General features: G+C 39.6%; 1 protein-coding gene across 11 annotated transcripts in view; it reads right to left on the bottom strand.

Moving 5' to 3' along the window:
• Nucleotides 1–25,348, bottom strand: part of LOC103029360 (ribonuclease inhibitor-like) — a 605,885-nt gene that overhangs the window by 239,056 nt on the left and 341,481 nt on the right. The window contains exon 9 of one of the 11 annotated variants that reach the window (XM_049470080.1): nt 22,852–23,025. The exons of the other annotated variants lie outside the window; for them this stretch is intronic. Within the exon in view, the coding sequence (XP_049326037.1) occupies nt 22,852–23,025 (174 nt within the window). The remainder of the gene's footprint in view (nt 1–22,851; nt 23,026–25,348) is intronic. 11 annotated transcript variants of the gene reach the window in all.

The following is a 25,348-nucleotide window of genomic DNA, read 5'->3' as shown; positions in this document are numbered from 1 at the left end:
CAAGATTTGATAAGTGCACACAATCAAAAACACACACTCTCACACACACGCATGCACGCAATCACACACACACTCTTAAAATGCACACACAATCACAAGCACACACACACACACACACACACACACACACACACAATCTCTCCCACTCACACAAACACAAACAAACACACACTATTCTATTTTACACAGACACACTGAAGAGGCTTTACCTAACCCAAACCCAGCATAGAGCGGTTCAGTGAATGTGGTGTAGAATGTGTGTAAGTGTGTGAGTGTTTGGGTGTGTGAGGGTGTGTGTGAGTGTGAGTGTGAGGGTGTGTGTGTGGGTGTGTGTGTGATTGTGTGTGGGGGTGTGTGTGAGGGTGTGTGTGAGGGTGTGTGTGGGGGTGTGTGTGGGGGTGTGTGTGAGGGTGTGTGTGAGGAGGGTGTGTGTGTGTGTGAGGAGGGTGTGTGTGTATGAGAGGAGATGGTGTAGAAGGACAGAGTGCCGGCGGCACAGTCCACATACACTCCTACTCTGTTAGAGGGAGAGGGAGGAGGAGGGAGATCAGTTCTGTTATTATTGTGAAGAACAGAGTATCTGTTATTAATGATCTCCAGACTCCAGGACTTTTCATTCCCTCCAAACAGAGAGTCTGAAACTCCTCCTTTCCTGCTGATGGTTTTATAACTCAGAGCTACAGCAGCTCCTCTTCCGCTCCACTCAGCCTCCCAGTAACAGCGTCCAGTAACTCTCTCTCTACTCAGAACCTGATACCACTCATCAAATCTCTCTGGATGATCAGGATACGACTGCTCCTCTCCACTCTCCACCCTCCTGTTCTCTTCACTCAGAGAGAGATCTCTGTTCGCTGTGTTTGGATCCAGTGTGAGATCACAGCCATCTGAACACAAGAACACACATTAGAGAGAGTGTGTGTGTGTGTGTGTGTGTGTTTCTGAAAGAGTGCACGTGAGTGTGTTTCTGTGTGTGTGAATGTGTGTTTTGTGTGATCTGTGTGTATTTGAGAGTGTGTATGAGTGTGTGTGCGTGTGTTTTGTGTGAACGTTTGCGTGAGTGTGTACGTCAGTGTGCGTATGAGTGTGTCAGTGCGTGTTTATGAGTATGTGTATTTGAGTGTGTGTTTGAGTGTGTATGTGTGTTTAAGCGTGTTTGTGTGTGTGTATTTGAGTGTGTATATGTGTGTATGTGTGTGTGTGTGTATGTGTGTGTGTGTGTGTGTTTGTGTGTGTGTATATGTGTGTGTGTATGTGTGTGTGTGTGTGTGTGTTTGTGTGTGTGTGTATGAGTGTGAATTTATGTTTGTGTGTGTGTGTATTTGTGTGTGTGTATTGGTGTGTGTGTGTGTGTATGTGTGTGTTTATGAGTGTGAATTTGTGTTTGTTTGTATTTGTGTGTGTGTGTGTGTGTATTTGAGAGCTTGTGTGTGTGTGTTTGTGTGTATGAGTTTGAATTTGTGTTTGTGTGTGTGTTGTATTTGTGTGTGTATTGGTGTGTGTGTGTGTGTGTGTGTATTTGAGAGCTTGTGTGTGTGTGTGTGTGTGTGTGTTTGAGAGTTTGTGTGTGTGTGTGTGTGTGTATTGATGTGTATTTGTGTGTGTGTGTGTATATTTGAGAGCTTGTGTGTGTGTGTTTGTGTGTATGAGTGTGAATTTGTGTTTGTATGTGTTTGTATTTGTGTGTGTGTGTGTGTGTGTGTGTGTGTGTGTATTGATGTGTATTTGTGTGTGTGTGTGTATTTGAGAGCTTGTGTGTGTGTGTATTTGAGAGCTTGTGTGTGTGTGTGTATTTGAGAGCTTGTGTGTGTGTGTGTATTTGAGAGCTTGTGTGTGTGTGTTTGTGTGTATGAGTGTGAATTTGTGTTTGTGTGTGTGTGTGTATTGGTGTTTATGAGTGTGCATTTGTGTGTGTGTGTATATTTTTGTATGTCTGAGTGTGTATCAGTGTGTGTGTGTATTTGAGAGCTTGTGTGTGTGTGGGTGTATTGGTGTGTATTTGTCTGTGTATGTATGTGTGTGTATTTGAGTGTGTATGAGTGTGTGTGTGTGTATGTGTGTGTGTATGAGTGTGTGTGTGTGTATGTGTATGTGTTTTTTTGTGTGTATGAGTGTGTGTATGTGAATGTGTGTGTATTTGACAGCTTGTGTGTGTGTGTGTGTGTGTGTGTGTTCTTACATTTCTTTAGTCCTGTTTTTATTCTGATGCTCCCTCCATGCTCCACTCTACACACACACACACACACACACACACACACGTTAATGCATATTTTGTGTTCTCAGTAACATCCTTGTGGTTAATTAATTATTAAATAATATATTTCTAATCAAAATATACATGTAACCCCTCCTACATCCCAGGCCAAAGGGACAGGGCCCCAAGTTCATTAATTAGACCTCTCCTGTAAATTTAGCTACCAGCTGTAAATATGTCTTGAAGTGGTAAACCACCCAGTTACAGGTAATTAAAGATATGTGGCTGCAATGAGTACTCCCAGTGAAGTTTATTGCTTTACAAAAAAAAATGTATAAATGGGGAGAAATAAAAACTATACACACTAATGTGTACTTAGATCTAAAAATAAAAATGTATGGAACGAAACTGATGTTTTTCTTTTACACAATCTATACCCTAAACAACTTCAGCTTATGTAGGCAATGCATAGAACTCAATTAACATATTTAGTAATACTTGTTTAACAAAAAGAGATAAAAAAAATATACACATTCATAAATAAATACAAAAAGCCGGCAGTAAATAAGAAATGTAAATAAAAAAAAACCCACGTTGCAGGCCTGATACTTTTTCTGAATGGAGATGTTTAGTCACAGTCACTCTTGAGGAATTGAATCAGATTCTTGACTCAGATTCTTGACTCAGACTCTCGACTCGGGGAGCGGGGAGTTGGCCACCCTCCTCCACCTGAACAGGACTGAACTGAGGAATTCCCACGTTGCCGGAGGAACCACAGGTGCTTCCTGGCTGACCTGTGGCGCTATCCGGGGTAAAGGTGCTCCCACGAGGCACCCAGAGGAACCACGAGCGTTATCCTGGTAGCTCGTGGCGCTATCTGAGCGGCGAAAACACGTAGCTTCGCGTGGCTCTTCACTAAAGTTAATTCTCGTTACGGTTAGCCGGCTAGGCTAACTACTAGTTATAAACAGAGCTGAAACTTCTCTAAGTGTTCAACAGCGAACTCTCTCAATCAAAAACACGTCAGAAATACATATTCACTTAACTCACAGGCCACTCTCGACCCAAACTTTAACAAAACCCTTTAAAAAAAAACTCCCTCAAACATACGGAGCTCCTGTATTTTTAACCTCGTCTCTCCCTCTCTCTCTCCCCCCCTCTCTCTCTACACACACACACCGCTCCTCCATTTCCCCCGCCCCTTCAACCAATCAATGGAAAAGGAGGTAAGATTGACAGGTAGATGACCCAATAAATGAACTCCCTAACCCTCTAAGGTGCTTGGGATGTAAGGAGAAGTAAGAACACTTTTCAAAATACTGTTTAAATCAATGTAGAAAAGAAAAAATATATAAATATATAAACATACAATTCTTAATATATTACAAATTACATTTTACATCTTATACAAACTGCTACAATGTTTCAGTACGATTCAACAGCACTAATAAAACATTTTCTCTCAGTAGTTAAGATACATAGAGGCATGGAACTAAATATAGAACTGAATTATATTTGGGCTACACCCTCCCCCTTCTAAACGTCTGATGTCCTCATCTGACTTTCATATTTTACTAGGCAGTTTCATTCGAGAGTCAACCGAACAGAAAAACAGGGGGCAACTGAGGGTTCTACTAGGGGCGTGATATGTATTCTCAGCCCTCGATGTACAATAACTAGGGGCTGGTCAGAGGAACTCCCAAGCTCATCATAGCTCAGACGAATGACAGTTTTAACAGCTCTTTTACCCAACAAGAGCTCACTGGGCATCATGTCTGGCTCTGTCTCCTGTTCCTGCAACAACTGTTGGTCACTGGTTGAGACCTCCATCGTATCAGAAACATCACAAACTTGTGATTCGGGTGCATTTTCCTCCCCTACAGACATAGGTATGTCTTGCTCCCCAGGGGGTTCTTCCTGTTCTGCAACTTCTGCATCTACAGGCTCACCTGCAAGATTGTGGCTGTGCCACTCTGGCTGTAAGGATGGACGAGGAAAATGTTCAGAGAACTCAATAGGTCTGACATAAGGCATGTCCTCTTCCAAATCAGACTGCTCACTTCCTGTTTCAAAATGGCTCTCCATGACTCTCTTTTGCTGCTGGCGACGTGTCCGAGCTTGTTGGTCCCCAAGGCCTGAATGTGAGTCTGCTATATCTGAAACATTTGATAAACGCATCAGACAGCCAAAGGGTAAAAGGTGGTCTCTATGAAGTGTTCTGGGTACCCCTACTCCTCTCTCAGGTTTGACTCGGTACACAGGTATGTTAGGCATTTTTTCTACAACTGTATAAGGCACAGAATTCCACTTATCTTTCAACTTTTGTTTCCCAGTACTCCCCAACGCGCGGACCAGAACCCTGTCCCCCACCTCTATGGGAAGGTGGTGTACTTTGGCATCATAAGCCTTTTTGTTTTTGTCATGGCTCTTGTTAGAAAACTCAACAGCCAGTTGGTATGCTTGACGCAGCTCTTCACGCAGCTTTTTCACGTACATCTCATGCTTGGCTTCCTCTTGCTCTCCCAAGGCAGTGCCAAAGCATACATCAATAGGTAAACGTGATTCCCTACCAAACATTAAATAATAGGGAGAGTACCCCGTAGCATCATTACGGGTGGAATTATAAGCATGCACCATAAGTGCAACATGTTGACTCCATCGGTGCTTCAATTTGGGATCCAGGGTGCCAAGCATGGACAGCAGTGTGCAGTTGAAACGCTCTGGCTGGGGATCCCCTTGAGGGTGATAGGGAGATGTCCGGGATTTTTTTATACCCAGCATGTCAAGCAGCTGCTTGATCAGGCGACTTTCAAAGTCACGCCCTTGGTCGGAATGGATACGGGCCGACAGTCCATAGTGGACAAAGAACTTTTCTAAAAGTACTTTGGCTACGGTAGGGGCCTTCTGATCCCGAGTAGGATAAGCCTGTGAGTATCTGGTGAAATGATCTGTCACTATAAGGACATTAGTAATACCTTTGGAATCTGGCTCAATAGATAAAAAATCTATGCATACCAAATCAAGCGGGCCTTTACTAGAGAGCTGACCTAATGGTGCTGTTCTGCGGGGCAGAGTCTTTTGAGCTACACACCTGCCGCATGTTTTAATATAGTTAACTATGTCCAATGCCATTCTGGGCCAATAAAACCGGTCTCTGACTAATTCAGTAGTCCTTTCAGCTCCTAAATGGCCAAAGTCGTCATGTAGAGAGCGTAGAACTGTATCCCTATAAACTTTGGGAAGTACTAACTGGAAAATTTCATGCCCTCCTCTGGTGGTTCGCCGGTACAGGAGTCTATTTTTTAGCACAAGCTTCTGGAACTCACGTTTGAACAAGGGCATGTCTGGCATGTCACTCTGGAAACCCTGGGGCCACAGACCTCCATTTACAGCATTCCGGACCCTACTGATGACTGCATCAGACTCTTGTGCTCTCCTCAAGTCCTCTCCACTGAGTTGCTCCAGTGAACTAACACCCAGTCTAGTGGGATAGGCATATAATTCTGGAATAGCATTAGGTGAGGCTCCTAACTGCTCTACATACCTGCTAGGCATGTCAACAGAAACATTCACTTTCTTGCAGGAAGCTTTTACTGCGGCGGGGGAAATCCACCCCACATCATCAGTGGCATTTCGAGACAAAAGATCTGCATCAATATTCTCCCGTCCAGGCCTATACTGGATGCCGAAATCATATGTGGAGAGGGCAGCAAGCCATCGTTGCCCAGTGGCATTCAACTTAGCCGTAGTTAAAACAGAGGTGAGTGGATTGTTGTCAGTTCTTACAGTAAATTGAACCCCATATAAATAATCATGGAATTTGTCAACTATGGCCCACTTCAGAGCTAGGAACTCAAGCTGATGAACTGGATATTTTTTTTCAGAACAGCTTAGCTTGCTGTTGCTGTTCTTGCTGTTAGACTGGCAAAAGCTACTGGGCGCAAACCTTCGGGATATTCCTGATTCAGTACAGCACCTAAACCATCCAAACTTGCATCCACATGGAGAATATAGGGCTTTGTGGGGTCGGCAAAGGCCAGGACAGGGGCATTAGTGAGGGAGTGTAGTATGTTTCGGAAAGCTTCAGTACAGTTTGAAGTCCACCTATCCCCAAATGGCTCTGACCTTCGAAAGTACTCTGATTTGTCCTACTGGTAGCTCTACCTTTCTGAGTAGGTAAGTAACCTCGGGTGAGGTCAGTCAAAGGGCGGACAATAGACGAATAGTTGGCTATAAAACGTCTATAATACCCGCAAAAATCTAAAAAAGACTGAAGGGACTTAAGGTCTGTTGGCTGTTTCCACTGAGCCACAGCCCGAATCTTTTCAGGGTCAGTAGCTATGCCGGCCTCGGATACAATGTGACCCACATATTTCACTTGAGCCTGGCAGAATTGGCACTTGTCAATGGAAACCTTAAGTCCGTACTCTTCTAAACGATCCAACACTTTGAGCAAGCGCTCCTTGTGCTCCTCCAAAGTCCGCCCGAACACAATCAGATCATCTAAATAAACTAGACACTGCAAAAGATTCATGTCTCCTACTGCTCTCTCCATTAGCCTTTGGAATGTAGCAGGGGCTCCAGTAATCCCCTGTGGCATCCTCTCGAACTGGAAGAACCCAAGGGGGCATAGGAAGGCTGTTTTCTCTTTGTCTGAATGGCAATCTGATAGTAGCCACTCCTCAAGTCCAGTACTGAAAACCACTTACTGCCTGCTAAGCAATCCAAAGCATCATCAATGCGGGGCACTGTGTATTGATCTGGAATGGTGCGGGCGTTTAAGGTGCGGTAGTCGATACACATCCGTATTTTCCCGTTTCTTTTCCTTGCCACCACAATAGGGGATGCATAGGGGCTACGAGATTCTTTTATAATTCCTGCTGCAAGCAGTTCTTGTAGATGTCGCCGGACCTCATCAATATCAGCAGGAGCAATCCTTCGAGACCTTTCCCGGAAAGGACGGGAATCAGTGAGTCGAATAACGTGCTCCACCCCCTTAGCCAGACCCACATCCCATTCTTCCACAGAGAAAACCTGTGTCCGTTTTGATAGTTTCTGAGTGAGCCTTTCTCTCCATTCTGCCGGGATAGGAGAATTGCCAAAATCAAACAGTGCTGGATCAATTTTATCCTGGGGGGAAGGTTCCGACTTTACCTCTGTGACCACATCAGCTTCATGAATTTGAGCAATAACAGTGCCCTTGGAAATGTTTTTTTCTTTCAATGACTCATTTTTCAAGAGTACTGAGAAGCGATTAACATCCAAGTCTGAGGGAAGCAAGACACAAGGAGACAATGCCACTCCAGCAGGAAGTGAATCCGGGCCCTCTATGACTAGGATACCTGGTTTTCTTGGTTGCTTAAACACAGCTTTTCCCACAGCCAGGCAGGTCTTTCCCGGGGGCAGCTTAAGCAGCATAACAGTGCTGGATCAATTTTATCCTGGGGGGAAGGTTCCGACTTTAACCTCTGTGACCACATCAGCTTCATGAATTTGAGCAATAACAGTGCCCTTGGAAATGTTTTTTTCTTTCAATGACTCATTTTTCAAGAGTACTGAGAAGCGATTAACATCCAAGTCTGAGGGAAGCAAGACACAAGGAGACAATGCCACTCCAGCAGGAAGTGAATCCGGGCCCTCTATGACTAGGATACCTGGTTTTCTTGGTTGCTTAAACACAGCTTTTCCCACAGCCAGGCAGGTCTTTCCCGGGGGCAGCTTAAGTGGCCCAGGCCCTTCCCACTTTACATTTCCTAAACTATCGTCCGTGTCCACCTGGCAGACACTTTGCAACACCCTGTCTGGTGAACTGGTGCACACCCGCCATGACTGAGCAGTCTCTGGGCAACTCCCATTTGACCATGTGTTGGGCTTATGGCAGAAAGCCCTGGCATTGGTACCAATTATTATGGGCACTTGATCAGGGCCTTGTGGGTCTGGGCACACTAAAGCCAAAATGGGGGTGGCTTCTCCACCGTCATCAGGGAACTCTACACTAACTCCGACATAGCCTTTGTAGGGATAACTTGTATTGCTCAAACCCCAAATTGCAAGACTGGAAATAGGCTGAATGGGTACATGGGACAAGTATTTGTTGTACCAATTTTCAAATATGATACATACAGTGGAGCCACTATCTAGTAGAGCTGTACATGGCTGCCTCCCAATGATTACTCGACTTAAAGAGGGTTTACCCACTAGACCATCAGGGACACCTTGGACCCCACAGTTGTACACAGCACTCTTCTTTACACTACAGTTTTCTGTTGGCTTGGCCTCCTCTGAAACAGGGGGCTGACCTTCCTCCTTTTTCTTCCTCAAAGAACGGATCAACCGTGTAATAACCCTAGCAGAGTCCTCAGGCTCTTGACAACGAGTAGCCAAATGTCCATCCTGACCACATCGAAAACAGAAAAAATCATCAGCATTACTGGTTTCTTTTGACTTGGTCTGACTGAAAGCTGGATTTCGGGTAGAATATGTTCCTTGAGTCTCTCTATTTCTCCAGTTTTGTGCTTTTGCGGGCGGTACATCGACATGTTTCACAGCCATAGAATGAAGCTGATGCTGCAGATCTGAGACTTGCATTTGTAGTGTCCGGACCACTCTGTCAGTACACAGTTTTACCTCTTGTTCTTTAGCTTCATTCCGGGTTTCGGAGCAGGCGGGTGCGGTAGCTACACTTTTAGCTGCCAGTTCAGACACTTTGAGCTTTAGCTTCTCCAGTTCAGCTTTTAACTTTTCGGAGTTTCGGTGGCAATTGTCTCAACTTCACCTGTGGTCCTTACTTGGCGAACAGTGGGTTTGTTAACACTGGAGTTTTGCTTGTGGCGTGTTAATTGCCGATCTTCTTCTCCTCTTATCTCATTTAACAACTGCAAGAACGAGGGAGGCTGGTCTTTTCTCTCTCTCAAACGCAACTGCAGAAGCATTAAATCAGATTCAACAGCACCGCGTAATAGCTGCTCTATTCTGGCCCGGTCGCGAGACTGTGGCTCTAGACCCCCTCTCTGCACAGTTTTAGTCAAATTTCTCTCCATCCTTCTTAAAAAATCAGAAAGCCGTTCTCCTGGCACTTGCCGTAAAGCTCTAAAGGCAAAATACAAATCCTCACCAGACTCTGAAATCCCAAAAGCAGTCTCCAAAGCTTCAATATATGCTTCAGGTTGGGCATTAGATTCATTGAACCGAACAGCTTGAGCTATCTCCAATGCGGGCCCCTTGAGGCTCTGCACAATTCTTTTACGCTTCTCACGGTCAGAGCAGTCACACTCATCCATCATTAATCGGGCCTGTTCCATCCAAGTATCCAAGTTTTCTTCTCCAGCTGGAGTGGGTATTATCCCAGAAAATGCTCTCAAACGCCGGAAGGCATTGCTTTCATTAATAGGTCTGGTTGTTTTTTCAAAGAACTCATAGCTTTGAGGATGCTTTCAGCTGTTGTAGTTGGCTGTGACTCACCGGTATTATGCTTTGCCTCTTTTCTAACATGGTTGGGAGAAACTGTGTCAGAAGAACTTCTTGGTTCTTGGGTTGGAGATTCGGCCCCAGAGGGACCATATAGAGCCCACGGCTCACCCCCTTTAAGGGGGGGGACATCCAAGGGAATAACTTTGGTATTGACCTTCTCACTGCATTCACACAATACTGCTAAACGTTGTGTTTTGGAGTCAAACATTCGGCCCCGCACACGTACTCTCCCAAGAGCTTTAATGGTATGCATTGTGTCTTCTATTTCATACACCTCTGCATCCTCTGGTACTTCCTTAATTAATATAGCATGCTCAGGGTCTATGCCCTCCCCCTTGCACCAGTTTCTGAGTATGGACATGTCTAAAGTGAAGTTGTTTGAGTGCTTTATTTATTACTGTCTTTTAATAATATTTTATATGTTATAATCTCTAGTTAGGTTATCTTCACTGGGTGCAACCACCTGGGCAATACTTTACATCAGCTCAGTTAGGACTGCCTAAACTATAACACTGGTATTTAGTTGGCTACAGGAAAGATCCCAGCGGTGCCTCCATTTTATGTAACCCCTCCTACATCCCAGGCCAAAGGGACAGGGCCCCAAGTTCATTAATTAGACCTCTCCTGTAAATTTAGCTACCAGCTGTAAATATGTCTTGAAGTGGTAAACCACCCAGTTACAGGTAATTAAAGATATGTGGCTGCAATGAGTACTCCCAGTGAAGTTTATTGCTTTACAAAAAAAAATGTTTAAATGGGGAGAAATAAAAACTATACACACTAATGTGTACTTAGATCTAAAAATAAAAATGTATGGAACGAAACTGATGTTTTTCTTTTACACAATCTGTACCCTAAACAACTTCAGCTTATGTAGGCAATGCATAGAACTCAATTAACATATTTAGTAATACTTGTTTAACAAAAAGAGATAAAAAAATATACACATTCATAAATAAATACAAAAAGCCGGCAGTAAATAAGAAATGTAAATAAAAAAAAAACCCACGTTGCAGGCCTGATACTTTTTCTGAATGGAGATGTTTACTCACAGTCACTCTTGAGGAATTGAATCAGATTCTTGACTCAGATTCTTGACTCTCGACTCAGAGCGGGGAGTTGGCCACCCTCCTCCACCTGAACAGGACTGAACTGAGGAATTCCCACGTTGCCGGAGGAACCACAGGTGCTTCCTGGCTGACCTGTGGCGCTATCCGGGGTAAAGGTGCTCCCACGAGGCACCCAGAGGAACCACGAGCGTTATCCTGGTAGCTCGTGGCGCTATCTGAGCGGCGAAAACACGTAGCTTCGCGTGGCTCTTCACTAAAGTTAATTCTCGTTAGGGTTAGCCGGCTAGGCTAACTACTAGTTATAAACAGAGCTGAAACTTCTCAAAGTGTTCAACAGCGAACTCTCTCAATCAAAAACACGTCAGAAATACATATTCACTTAACTCACAGGCCACTCTCGACCCAAACTTTAACAAAACCCTTTAAAAAAAAACTCCCTCAAACATACGGAGCTCCTGTATTTTTAACCTCGTCTCTCCCTCTCTCTCTCCCCCCCTCTCTCTCTACACACACACACCGCTCCTCCATTTCCCCCGCCCCTTCAACCAATCAATGGAAAAGGAGGTAAGATTGACAGGTAGATGACCCAATAAATGAACTCCCTAACCCTCTAAGGTGCTTGGGATGTAAGGAGAAGTAAGAACACTTTTTCAAAATACTGTTTAAATCAATGTAGAAAAGAAAAAATATATAAATATATAAACATACAATTCTTAATATATTACAAATTACATTTTACATCTTATACAAACTGCTACAATGTTTCAGTACGATTCAACAGCACTAATAAAACATTTTCTCTCAGTAGTTAAGATACATAGAGGCATGGAACTAAATATAGAACTGAATTATATTTGGGCTACATACACATACACAGTAAAGTGGACAGTGTTAAATAAACACTGTTAGTTTTAAGTTAACACTGGCAATTTTACTGTGTAGTAAATAATATTTACTAAATTAAATACAAATTAAATAAATAAGAAATACGTGTTCTGGTAATGATTTGATGGTTTAAATCATGTGTGTGTTTGTGGGATTGACTAGCTGTTGATTTTGCTGTATAATACTGTATATTGTTTATGACTCTGACTATGAAGGTACAGTGTGGTATGTGCTACATTAGCTGGTGTAATGTATTTATCATTTATGTACTGTAAAAATTACAGTAAGCAAATAAGACTCTGATAATTCACACCCTGGACCAGATAATGGAGAATGCAGCTGTAGGAGGAATGTTTGATAAAATTATATAACAATGTGCTCCCAACAGTTTTATCTTCTTATTCGCTGAAAAGATGTGTGACAGAAACACACCTGTCTCCTGTATATAATAGTCTGTATGCCTGAATTGAATGTAAATGATTTTATTTCTTCTGATATGATTCACTCAGACCTAAAATTTAAATTGTATAACGTGCTAAATATCATGTGATGATTTTTACCACGTTTACATGCAGCCTGATAATCTGACAATATTCAGATTAATAGCTCGATCAGAATAGAACACATTCATAAAGCAGTGCTATTGAGGCCATTCTGAATGCAGTTTTATCTCATTGAGCGAGGAGGATAATCCTTTAAGTGATCAGTTAAATAGAAGAATAACAGCTATATAAACTCCTGCATCCATTACATTTACAGTCAAAGAGTTACAGTACATTCTCCACATATACAGGGCAACAGCAGCATGTAGAATTACTGGAATATGAGCAGTGGTGGATCAGTGGTTAGAGCAGCGCTCCATCAACGACACGGTTCTGCCCTTAATCCTCACTGCTCCTGGGTGCTCCCAATATTCCACAACATCACTGAGTGTGTTCTGAGTGTGCTCACTGCTCAGTGTGTGTGTGTGTTCTGAGTGTGCTCAGTGTTTGTGTGTGTGTTCTGAGTGTGCTCAGTGTGTGTGTTCTGAGTGTGCTCAGTGTGTGGGTGTGTGTGTGTGTTCTGAGTGTGCTCAGTGTGTGTTTGTGTGTGTTCTGAGTGTGCTCACTGCTCAGTGTGTATGTTCTGAGTGTGCTCACTCTTCAGTGTGTGTTCTGGGTGTGCTCACTGCTCAGTGTGTGTGTGTGTGTTCTGAGTGTGCTCACTGCTCAGTGTGTGTGTGTTCTGAGTGTGCTCACTGCTCAGTGTGTGTGTTCTGAGTGTGCTCACTGCTCAGTGTGTGTGTGTTCTGATTGTGCTCACTGCTCAGTGTGTGTGTGTGTTCTGATTGTGCTCACTGCTCAGTGTGTGTGTGTGTGTGTGTGTGTGTGTGTGTGTTCACTAGCACTAGGTTAAAAGTGGAGATTGTAATTTTCCTCACTGTGGGATTAATAGATTATAAATTATTAATAGAGGATTTCTCAGTGCATGGCTGCTGTAAACAGTGCAGATTACTGGTCTGGTGAGCGTATCATTGTTTGAGGGATCTGTCTGTATACAACTCAGGATGCAAAGTAAATTCAATCGTGGATTTTACATTAAATTATACAATTATCTTATCAAGTAGACTTGGTTCCAAAAACACATTTTAAATGTAATTTTTCTGTGAGGTATAAAAGTAATTAAAATGTGTGTCCCTTTATTTACAATAGCATCCCAGGTCACACACTCCTGTTATGAATTTCTATTTTATCATCCGTTATGAAGATTAAAGTATAAATTAGATATACCATGAACTGGAGAAAGGTGGAAGCTGCTGTGCTCTATATGCACTGAAAACAGTCCTGTTAATATCTGTAAATTACTTCACTGAAATTTACATTTTCTTCTATTTCCTTTAAATAAATTTCAGCTAATATCCTACTGCTCTTACTCTGACTAAACTCATATGATGCTGGTCGTCATGGTTTGGATCAGATAGTGAGCATTTTCATCAGACTGTTTTAGAATCATAATTAATTCAGTCAGATTGGACAACATTTCTGCATGTAAACAAAGCTAAATATGGAATTATTGCTACTATTAGCTAAAATAATTCAACCCCGTTGCATTGGGAAGACCCAGAGGTGCAGGGCACTGCAATGTTCTCACATATGATAAAGAATCTGTACCCTAAAAAAATTCATGTTAATGCAGAACTTTGGACAAAATATGAACAAAAAAAGATAACAGAATAACAGATTCAAAATATAAAAGTATAATAAACTCATTATATTATTGCATAATAATGGATAAAATGTGAAGGGGAACACTGTAAAAGGTTCCTGTCAGCTGTGTGTCAGTGAAACTATGAGTAATAGAAACTTATGAGTTAAGTAATTAAGATTCCACAAGAATTTACTTTAATATCTTTTTAAATCATAATAATCCAGCTGGGGTTTCTGGTCTGTATATCAGAATTTCAGATCATGAACTGATTAAAGCTAATCTCTTTCTAATCTTAAATCACATCCTATAACCTGTATTCTGTTCTGTAATTCTGCTGCTGTAGATTCTGTGTTCTTTTCTGCTCTAATCAGATCTTCTTCCCTGTCTGTGATCTGTAAACTCTCCTCTTCTGTCTCTTGCTGTGCTGTGTCTGTTTCTGACACCCTGGAAACTCCAGCTCCCCTTAAGTCCAGAACTGTGCCGTCCAGATAATTGGATAATTACCCAATCTAAATATTACCCTGTCTACTCAATCTCGCCCCACCTCACTCCTGAAGCTCTGACTTGCTGATATCTCTACACCTGTATCCCGTCTCATGAACCTCTCTTACTACAGCTTATGTCCCCAGTGTTCTGAAATTGGCTGCTGTTACACCCATTCTTAAAAGACCAGGTCTAGACAGCGCCGTCTGAGTAAATCTTAGACCAATTTCAAACTGACCATTTGTCTCTAAAGCTCTGGAGATGGATGTTGCTTTAGAAATGCAAGATAATCTGTTCAATAATAACTTTTTTGAGAAGTTTCAGTCAGGTTCCTGCTGTCAGGAATACTGATCAGCTCCTTTATGCCTTTACTCCTCTTGTGATTCTGTTACTGGTTGTGTTTCTGTGTTACTGGTTGTTTCTGTGTTACTGGTTGTTACTGGTTGTGTTCCTGTGTTACTGGTTGTTACTGTGTTACTGGTTGTTTCTGTGTTAATGGTTGTTACTGGTTGTGTTTCTGTGTTACTGGTTGTGTTTCTGTGTTAATGGTTGTGATTCTGTCTTACTGGTTGTGTTTCTGTGTTAATGGTTGTGTTTCTGTGTTACTGGTTGTGTTTCTGTGTTACTGGTTGTTTCTCTGTCATGTCATCATTAGTTCTTGGATAGACTAATGCAGTTATTAAAATGCACTTTACTGTTTAAAAGTTCTGCTATTGTCCTTTAAGGTTTTGCACTGCTGTGCTCTTATCTGTCTCTGTTACTGCCTTATGCTCCATCACACAGATTCAGGTCCTCTGACTGGCTGTTCCTCTACTATGGCTTTTCTCTAGTGTGGCAGGTCTTCAGTGTTGCTTCTCCCATCTTTTTTTTACACTTCACACATTTTACTGTAAAGATTTCTTGGGATGTAAACGGAACTCTGTTTATTATTATTATTATTATTATTATTATTATTATTGTTGTTGTTGTTGTTGTTTTTGTTTAGTTGTTGTTTTTTTATTTATATTGTTTGCTCTATTTCATAGACCACATGGGTTTATAGGGTTATGAAAATAATCTTAGTTACAAACAAATCTCAAAAGAAACATTGTTTAATTTTGTCTTTTAATAAATCAATTCTTAATTCCTGAAAGCTTTCATTTTCCTTATAAAAAAGAGAATAATTTTAAGTGAGAGAAGTCCGTTTCAAACCCATCCCTGTGCACAAGAGACCCCCCTTTACACGTTTACCCCACTGAGCCACTACACAACACTAATCACCTGTATCAGGACTGGTTTATTTCATAATTTGTTTAGTTTTTACATTTAAAAAATATTTCTGTTTTACAGATAGCACTGCCAAATATTAGAATTACCCACTATTGTGTTTTTTTTATTAATTGTGTTCAGTTGCTAATTCTTTTAATATTATTGTGGCAGCTAGGGGGATATATTACAAATAGCCTAAATAATACATTATTAGCATTATTTTGGTCACAACTTATATATTTTTGCATAGTATTGTAATATTGTGAGTATTAGCACTGTGTTTAATAACTGTCCTCCACTGTATTACACACTCCAATCTACAGCTGAAACACCTTGTAGATCTTCAGTGGTTACAGGATGCTGATGGTGGACTATTCTCAGTCCTGCAGGGACACTGAGGTGCTGCTGTATCACTAACACCATGAACACACCACCATACTAATGAGACTGCAGGGACAACACGCCAAAGTCAGAGCACACTGATTGGGTTATTTCATGTTATGAGAATTAGTATGTTTTTAACGTTTCCAGACGTGTAAGACATGCTTTTTGTGCCAAAGTGAAAAAAAAGGCTGAAAACAAACATTTGCTTTATCATCTCCCAAAATTTTGAATCTAAATCACATTAAAAAGACATTTTTTATATTAATTCTTTTACATCTAAAATGTGTTTAGATCGAAAGAGAAGTACAGAAAACTAATAATCCTGCTAAAAACAAGAAAATACTATTTCAGTGCAGGCAATGCTGTGGATATTCTTAAACAGTTTTGGCATACTATTTTATTTTTATGCAAAATAATTCAGTTACGGAGTCATATAGTTTGTTCATATATACATATGCAGGTTTATTATGTTGAAAAAAATCTTCAGAAATTATTTTAAACCACCAATATTGATTTATCGATTTTAATGTTTAAAGTGAAATAAAAAATGAAAAAAGGTTACACAAACGTTTTTTAAACATAAATAAATGCATGCTGTCGGTCATCAGTGTTGCCAACTTTGTTTGCGACTTTGTCACAATATTTAGCGACTTTTCAGTCCCTCCAAGACTTTTTTTTAAAAAACAACTAGCGACAAATCTAGCGAGTTTTTGTGGTGTTATTGGAGACTTTTGGAGACTTTGAGATGAACACACATGTTCTTCAGTTACTGTCCTCAGCGAGCAAGCCCCGCCCCACAACACTTACAGTGCAGTCTCTCACACTCAGAGCACAAACACACTGCAAATGAACTGCGCATACCCAAAGCTGTCGCTGACTGACCCCGCCCCGTATTTACAGAGCGGGAGGTAAATATTAATGCGTCTTCAGTGTGACACGAACAGAAATCACTGCATTTAACTTACACAGTCTCAGTCAGTCACTCATCTTTTTCACCACGTAGCCTGTCGCTCACTTCGTCCACAGTGTCTGTCTCTTTTTGAAGAGCTAAACATCTAGCTAGCTACCTCATCATTGAAGAAAATGATGTATATTAGGTTTGAAACTAAAGAAAACTTAAGAAAAATAAAATAAAAAACAAACAAAACAAAAACAAAAAAAGAGAAAGAAAACAAAAAAACTAAGTGACTCTGATAAATGTCTCTTTTAAAGTTAGTTTGCCGGACTCAAGCCCAGATAAAGGAGGAGGGTTGAATGTAGAATAGCAGTTCCTGTTGACAGCTACTCTTTTGCTAACATTTATCATTAAAATGTAAAAATGTATGTAAAAACAATTTATACAAAGTTCTGAAGTTATTTTTAGAAGTGACTGCCTATTTCAAAGGCAACAGTAGTTGTTCAACATATTGAAGTAGTTGTTTGAACATATTTAGGGTGTTTTTTACTCACTTTTTTCTCTCCCAAAACGTTATTTTTTTACAGCTTCAAAAATATGTATTGTGAGAATTAGAAGATGGCGTCCTTTAGCGGATTCTAGCGACTTTTAGCCAATAGCTAGTGTTGGCAACACTATATGTCATATTATTCCACAAATCTGTATGATAGCCTGACATTATATGTCAGTAATTAAACTAGGATGCAATTATGATCCTTAATCATACACTGCATCTCTTTACTATTTTTTAAACCTCAAAATACATCCCTGTTACTCTACAGACTTTCTTAATGTGGTGAAAATCAGCAATAGAAATCAAAAACATGTTTTCTGAACTAAAAATTTTAATAATAATACTTAACATTCAAATCTCTCGGGTACAGCACTACAATCAACAAACTGTTTCCTTCACTAAAATGCCTTAAACACAGTTAGAACACAGCAATAAAACACACACTGGCGGAGTCATTCATACCTGAGTGTGCCGGGTTTACAGAGTGGGGTGAGCAGATTCTCTCCTGACTCTCCTGGGTTATTGTAGGTCAGATCCAGTTCTGTCAGGTGGGAGGAGCTTGAACTCAAACATGATGCCAGAGATGAACATCCTTTCTCTGTGATCATACAACCAGATAACCTGCAGAGAGAGAAAGAGAGACAGAGAGAGGGAGAGTTCAGTCTTCAGGCTTGTTTGTAAAATTACAGTTGTTGAGATGAATGTCTGCACTGTTTTTTGTGATCAAGTTGTATTTGCATGGATAAACATTACAGATGTATGTGCATTGACTGTTGTGGCATTGAGGTTGGAATCGGTAACTAACTTTTGGTGCTCTTCTTTGATACACTGAAATCTGATACACTGAAATTTGATTATCAAGATGCGTCTGTTGGTCTGAAAATATATCTGTATAACAACATTTGGATGATAGATTTATAGAGCTTTGCATTTAATTCCATTAACTGGTGTAAAAACATAAATTTTAATGAGAGAAACATGTCAGTGTGACATTTGAACATGAAAACTTAAATGTGATGCATGACCTTATACTCTTCCTGCACCAGTGACCAGTTGTGTGTGATGCTGAATAATTGTTTATTGTGTGTTTTGCAATTTTGGAATTAAGTCCATGTCCATTTGCAGAACGTAATTCTGTCTTGCCTCTCCTGTTTGTATATAGAGGTGACGGGTAACATTTCCTTTTTATCTCTTTCCTCCTTCATCTTTAGGCACACCTTATGTTTCAAAGCAGCTTGTATACATGGCTTGTAACTAACTTGTACTCCTTAACTTACTCAATTTTTTTAGCAGGCTAATACGTTTTCGAAAAAAGCCACAGTTGGAATTTAAATAGTTTCCGGTACTTAAGCTACGTGACACTGTGTATGTTCCTGTTTTCTTAAAATAAACATTTTAATAGTGTATATTGAGTAAAAACACAACATATTTTTTGTAGTGCTAAATCTGCACACGAGGCCTTCAGTTTACATTTATTTCTTTATAAATCTAAGATGAACTGACCTGAGAATCTCCAGTTTACAGTGTGAACTCTTCAGTCCAGCAGAGAGAAGCTTCACTCCTGAATCCTGCAGGTCATTGTTACTGAGGTCCAGCTCTTTCAGGGAATTATCCTGATTTAAAACTGATCCCAGATTTTCATAAACCTTTTCTTCAATATAACACAAAGCTAGCCTGCACAGGAAAAAAACACACCAGGTTTTAAGGTACACAAAGATAAATATTTCAGTGGAAAAAGGATAACATATTTAAATACTTGTATAAACAAAAGTCTGGAGAGGGGGGAGAGAAATATTGCTAATAAGGACACTGTCAACAGCTAGAGATATTTAAAATAATATATTAAAGGAAAAAGTTAAAATAATATTGACTGTCGCATTTCTGTGAACTCCCTCCACCTCTGACCTGTTTCACTATATCCCCATAATCTTCCTTTTCTGAAAGTATCTTCCACGTGACCAATCAGTGACCAGTGGCCAGTCCTACTACTGCTTTCAACCCATGTTAGTGCTTTTTTCATTTACTTTTTTTTTTTTTTTTTTGTTTTACAAACAGTTACAGCAAACAAAACAAACTCACAAAGATCACCATTTTGTCAAGGGAGCCAAACATGGGACAGACAAGTGCAGATACCATAAAGATAATTTATTAAGTAAGGGATTAGGCTGAAAAGAATAGTCAAGAGCAGGCAGAGCAAGAACCAAAATGGCAGCATAAACATACATACCAGAGTGTTTAGGCAGGAGGTCATACACAAGTAAATCAAAGAAAATACAAAAGGGAAAGGCAAAATATATTTATATGAAACATCTAACCTGTAAGGTTGTTTGAACTATGGTGAAAAAAATATATAATAATAATAAAACGCCTCTCTGGCCAGATTTTGTGTACATTCCTTCCCTGTCTCTCTCTGGCTCGGCTTGTCTTTAGTTTCCGCCCGTTCTCGTTTTTCCGCCAGTTCTTGGGCTCCCTATCTCTTTATAAAGGCGTTTTTTCCCAGCCGCGTCCCAATTCACCATCCGGGCCGGTCTGCACAGATCTGATTGGCAGAGTAGAGCGTTTGGTGATCTTACAGCACACGTGATTGGTCTGTGAGTTTACTGCACTGCAAAGCACATAAACCATAAACACAAGAAACGTTCCAACTCTTTAAATGAACACGGTCAGAATTAAATCCTTCTCTGTAGTTTATCGGTTTGGGTCCGCATTGGACAACGTCTGGGTCCGGACCCGGACCGCGGTCCGCCTATTAGTGACCCCTGGAATAAGCTAACAAATAAAGGGCTAGGCTAAAAGGTGTTTAAAAGAGCAAAAAGGTCAGCAATAAAAGGATCAAAAATGCAAAAGAAAACACGAGGTAGAAGGGTGGGTGTATCATGGGAAGTGGAGTCTTTATCTAAACCATTAGATACATAGCAGGCAGACAGACAGTGACAGGACCGACACATTTGAACTTGAGATGTGCGACATTTTTATACAGTAGAAATATAAGTAGCATTAACATCTGATCTTTTTTCATGATTTTGTTCAGCAGATTTTTAAGGAACTGACATTCTGTTTTCAGTTTTTATTTATAGATGTGTATATATTGTAAGGACATATGATAAATATTACTTTTATGCAAATTCTCACAAAAGTATTCATACCTTTTGAACTTTTTCACATTTTGTCACCTTACAACCACAAACTTAATGTATTTTATTGAGATTTTAAGTAGTAGACCAACACAAAGTAGCACATAATTGTGAAGTGGAATGAAAATGATAAATGTTTTTCTGCTGAATACTTTTGCACGTCACATTTTTCAGATTAGATTTTATTCAGCTTCACAATTATGTGAAAAAACTTCACTAAGGTTTAAGAATACTAATAGTGTTCTTAGTGTTCTGTTTTTATTTATAGATGTGTATTTAATGCAAAGGGATATAATAAATGTCACTGAAGTGTTTAGGTTTTATTTATAGACATATACATAATGTAAGAGGATATAATAAATATCACTGTAATTTTCAGGTTAATTTTCAGAGTGTTCTGCATGCTAAAGGTGTCGCTCAGATGCTACAGCATGAAAATGAGCTTGTGATTGGTGGAATTACACTCCTCTGACTAGGCCTGTCACAAAAATCATAAAATCAACTTATTGTACTATACACAAACACAAACATGAACAATTTTTTTTGGTTACCTTAATTCTGTCAGTTACGTTTTCTTGGCAAGGAGAGCCTATTAGCATGAATCAGTTAGCTATGTTTAAACTCAGCATTTGTAGTTTATTTTCAGAGTTGCAGCAAGCACGAGAGGATGGATGTAAATGCAAGTAATTTTAACAATGAAAACAAACAATAAACCAAAAACCAAGGAGCAACCATAATACACAAACAAAGGGAAACTGAAACAAAGGGGCAATATATTTACACACACTGAGGGCTGGAAACACCTGGAGAAGGTAATAAGAGGGTAGGGTGACAAATGAGCCAGGTGGAAACACTAATAACTAGGGCGGAGACAAGGGAACCAAACAGAGCCATGCACTAAAAAGCCCATGGCAAGGAAAACAAGCAGACCAAAAAGGACCAAAGCGTGACATTTGTTTCATAATAATATTTAAAAATATTTATAGTCCAATTAAGGCATTGATATTTTACGCTTTTATGCCTTATAATTAGCATTTCATTGCTTTTTAAAATGGTGAAATCACCTTATTATGCAATTATCCTATCATTTAATCACTGGAATACAAAAAAATGCAACTGCAACTTTAACTGGACAAAATCTTCTTGCAAAAAAATAATGTACTATAAAGATTACCTTGTCTTATATAATCTGTGCCAAGTACACATCTGAATATGATGAAAACACTGAATTTTGACGGTATTGTTGTTCATTTATTCATGTGAGAGCTCTGACTGTACTAAATATAAGACTGTCTTTGACCTGACATAAAACAAACTGTAGAAACAGTGTGATTATTACTGCAAACAAGTGATACTGGAAATCTAAGTTCCCTACAGTCACATTGTAAATACTGTACTTAAAACGCATTAATAACACGTAAACAGAAAGGAAAACAACTACCCAGATTAATTATTTACTCATTAATCATAATATACTGTATATTAATATATTTAATGACTAAACTGGCTTTCTGTATTATTTTATTAGATTTGTTAATGCTGAGTGATGGAAAAGACTAAGGTTTTACAGTACAAACACAGGCAAACAACAGGTCACTGCTCCCCTATTTACGTATGTGTTGTCACTGTTTATTAATGCTTTTAAAAGTATTTACAACCTAAATAAAAACACAAACAAATTCATTTAGAAACTGTCTATAAACACTTTATAATTTAGCTTTACTTTAAAGTGGTTACAACATTTATCTACTGTAAATTAGTCTTACGTTTTCTGTGGTAAATTTACTCCACCTCCCTAAAAAAGTAGTACAAATTAAAAAAGTTGTGTTTTTTTTAAAAAAGTGTTTTTTTATAGCCAGTTTTTATCATAGCCAGGCGCCGATAATGGCACTTACATACAGTATCGATATCAGCTGATACCGTTTCAGGGTTTGGAATGTGGAGATTAAAATAGCAGGGTAAACAGCGCGGGTAGAACGTACAGACAAAATGCAACAGCATAGCAAGAGCTACTGCAGTGTGCCTTTTTGCTCAAACAGCAAACATAAACAACCAAACCAGACTAACCTGCTAACCGAGCCAAACGCTAACGCTATGGAGCAGGATTACTGCCGTCCACCATCTCCTGGTGAGTAACTTGCTTACTTTGATTAATTGTAATTGGTTACAATTGCCTACATTTCTACTTTTAAGTTCCCAGACAAGTAATGTATGTCTGCATTGTATAAAAGGCAACTTAATTTTCAATAATATAATGTTTTGATATGTGCTAGCGAAAGGCAAAAATTTTGATTAAGCACACAAAGCAAGTTTATTGCGGACGCTCTTTACTGAAGAATTAGAATTCTGACCTGAGTATCTCCAGTTTACAGGGTGAACTTTGTGGATCCATGAAGAGCTCCTCCACTCCTGAACCCTGCAGATCATTGCCGCTGAGATCCAGCTCTTTCAGGGAGGAGATTTTTGATTTTAGAGCCGATATGAGAAATTTGCAAGATTTCCCAGTGAAATTACAGGTGGCTAATCTGCAACAAGAGGGTAGACAAAGCATTAAAAGTACTATGTAGTATGTATTATTTTGAAATACATCAACTGGACAGATAAAGAATGTTATGAATATTTTTTGTAATAAGACACAGGGCTCTATTTTATTATTTTCAGTGAATCATCAACCGTGCACTGTGCAGCTTGATTTAGGGCATCAGTGTGCTATAGTAACGACAGGAAAAGTATGCCTACCCACACACTCATTCAGCATCCTGAACCCCACCCCCAACCAACACAGTACTGAAACTCTGTACTAGAATACACACAGTACTGTAACTTTTAAAATGGTCATGCACTACACATCCTATACCTGCACTACTGCTTATACTGTCATACACACTTTAATTCCCCAAAAACTGTGAACTTTAAGAACTCTACGCACTCATTCACTTTACTAGCCTTAAGCTATTATATCTTATTTGCACTACTGTTCATACGGGTTCTGTTTGTACTTGCACTGTCATTCCATCTTATCCCCCCATCACTATTGCACTATTGTCTTGTGTATGTCTATTTGTGTCCTTGTTGTAATGTACATATAGTGTCTCCCATTCTTTTTATATTTATGATCTTATATCTGTACTTACTGTAATTTTTGGGAAGGAGAGTAACATAATTTCAATTCTCTGTATGTCCTGTACATATGCAGTACTGGCAATAAAACTATTTGACTTGACTTTGCACAGCTTGAAACACACAAAAGGCATTTACTAATTCTCTCAATTATTCATGGATGTGTTTTGGTGTAACATACAGTAAAAAAATCAGCGTCACTTGCTGTTACTTTTAAGAGCCAGGTGCACTCTGACTTTGGTGGATTGCTATTTTAATGGCGCATTGTGCTTCGTTGCTTCTCAGCAGTGGAAACTGACCTGCTCATTTATTGGAACAGCAATGTTATTTTATTTTGTATTCTGTTTATTGTTGATGTAAAAGTTGGGTATGCACACTGTTGCATGTCCATGTGAACATAACAAGGGGGGTGAACGGAGCATGCATGCGTAGCTAAGATAGGAATGGACATATGCCAGAAATTTACATGAACACACCTCACTTCCAGGGTCTAAGATAGAGCCCAATGTCTTGATGACAATCGACATAATGATTGTTTTGTAATCTGTATAAATCTGTATAAATCTTTTACAACAACAAAAGGAGTGCAACAAAAGAAAAATTAATTTTTATTTTTGCATAGAATATGATATGGCACACCCCTAACTAAGATCTTAAAAAAATACAACAATTGTATCAGATTTGTAAGAAGTCGATGATCCACAATGTCATGATACTAATAATGCACTCCAATTATCTCCATATATCCAGGATTAAAGTAAAATAAATTATACTGGACTGATATAATCTGTCTCTAGTAGATGTATAACGGAAAATGAGAACAGTGTGAATTTTTTCTTTTGATAAAAACAGCAAAAAAGTAGTACCCTGATGTGATAATTAGGGGTGGGTGATAATGCACAATATTTCAGGGCATAATATCTTTTACAATATTTAAAAATGTTGGCGATATTCTTGCATACTATATGAAATGACACACCCCTAATTCACAAATGTAATATATTGTGATATCAAACACACACAAACTGTGATGATTTCACCAATCTGTGTTTATTCTCACATGGCACCACAATAAAACTAATTAACACTCTAAAATAATGACTAAAGTCTTTGTGCTTCACTCCCGTCCTTCCACTCAGGATTCCCTGTGCTTTAAATGTTTTAGATCCATTTCCCCTGATAAGCAGCACCTGTCTGTAATCAAGAGGGAATGATATCAAACTAAACTGCGGCAGAGTTGTTGGCTCTGCCTTCCACCGTCCACAACATACTGCATAAAACAAATAAAACATAAATAGAAATTGTACAATTCTGACCTCAGTATTCCCAGTGTACAGTTTGAACTCTTGAGTCCATCAGAAAGCTTCTCCATTCCTGAGTCCCTCAGGTTATTCTTACTGAGGTCCAGCTCTTTAAGGGTCCAGGTCTTTGATAGTAAAGCTGCTCCCAGAGTTTTACACGTCTTTTTCTCGAGATTACACAAAGCAAGTCTGCAAAGAGAGACCAGGCACAACAGACACATAAAATATACCTTCTGTTCATCAATAAAGAGGTGGTCCGGAATATCTTGGGAACCTAAGTGAGATTCTAATAAGGGGGTCAACTGAATTGGGGGAAGAGGAAAAACTTGAGTATAAGATATGGTTATATTTTAAAATTAAGTTAATCCAATGATGTGATTTCCTGTTCTTTAGGACTACTACTACTTTATTAGTAACAGCTAGAGAC

The sequence above is a fragment of the Astyanax mexicanus genome, chromosome 21, assembly GCF_023375975.1.
Source record: "Astyanax mexicanus isolate ESR-SI-001 chromosome 21, AstMex3_surface, whole genome shotgun sequence".
NCBI lineage: Eukaryota > Metazoa > Chordata > Actinopteri > Characiformes > Acestrorhamphidae > Astyanax > Astyanax mexicanus.
This window is presented reverse-complemented; position numbering and strand designations above follow the sequence as displayed.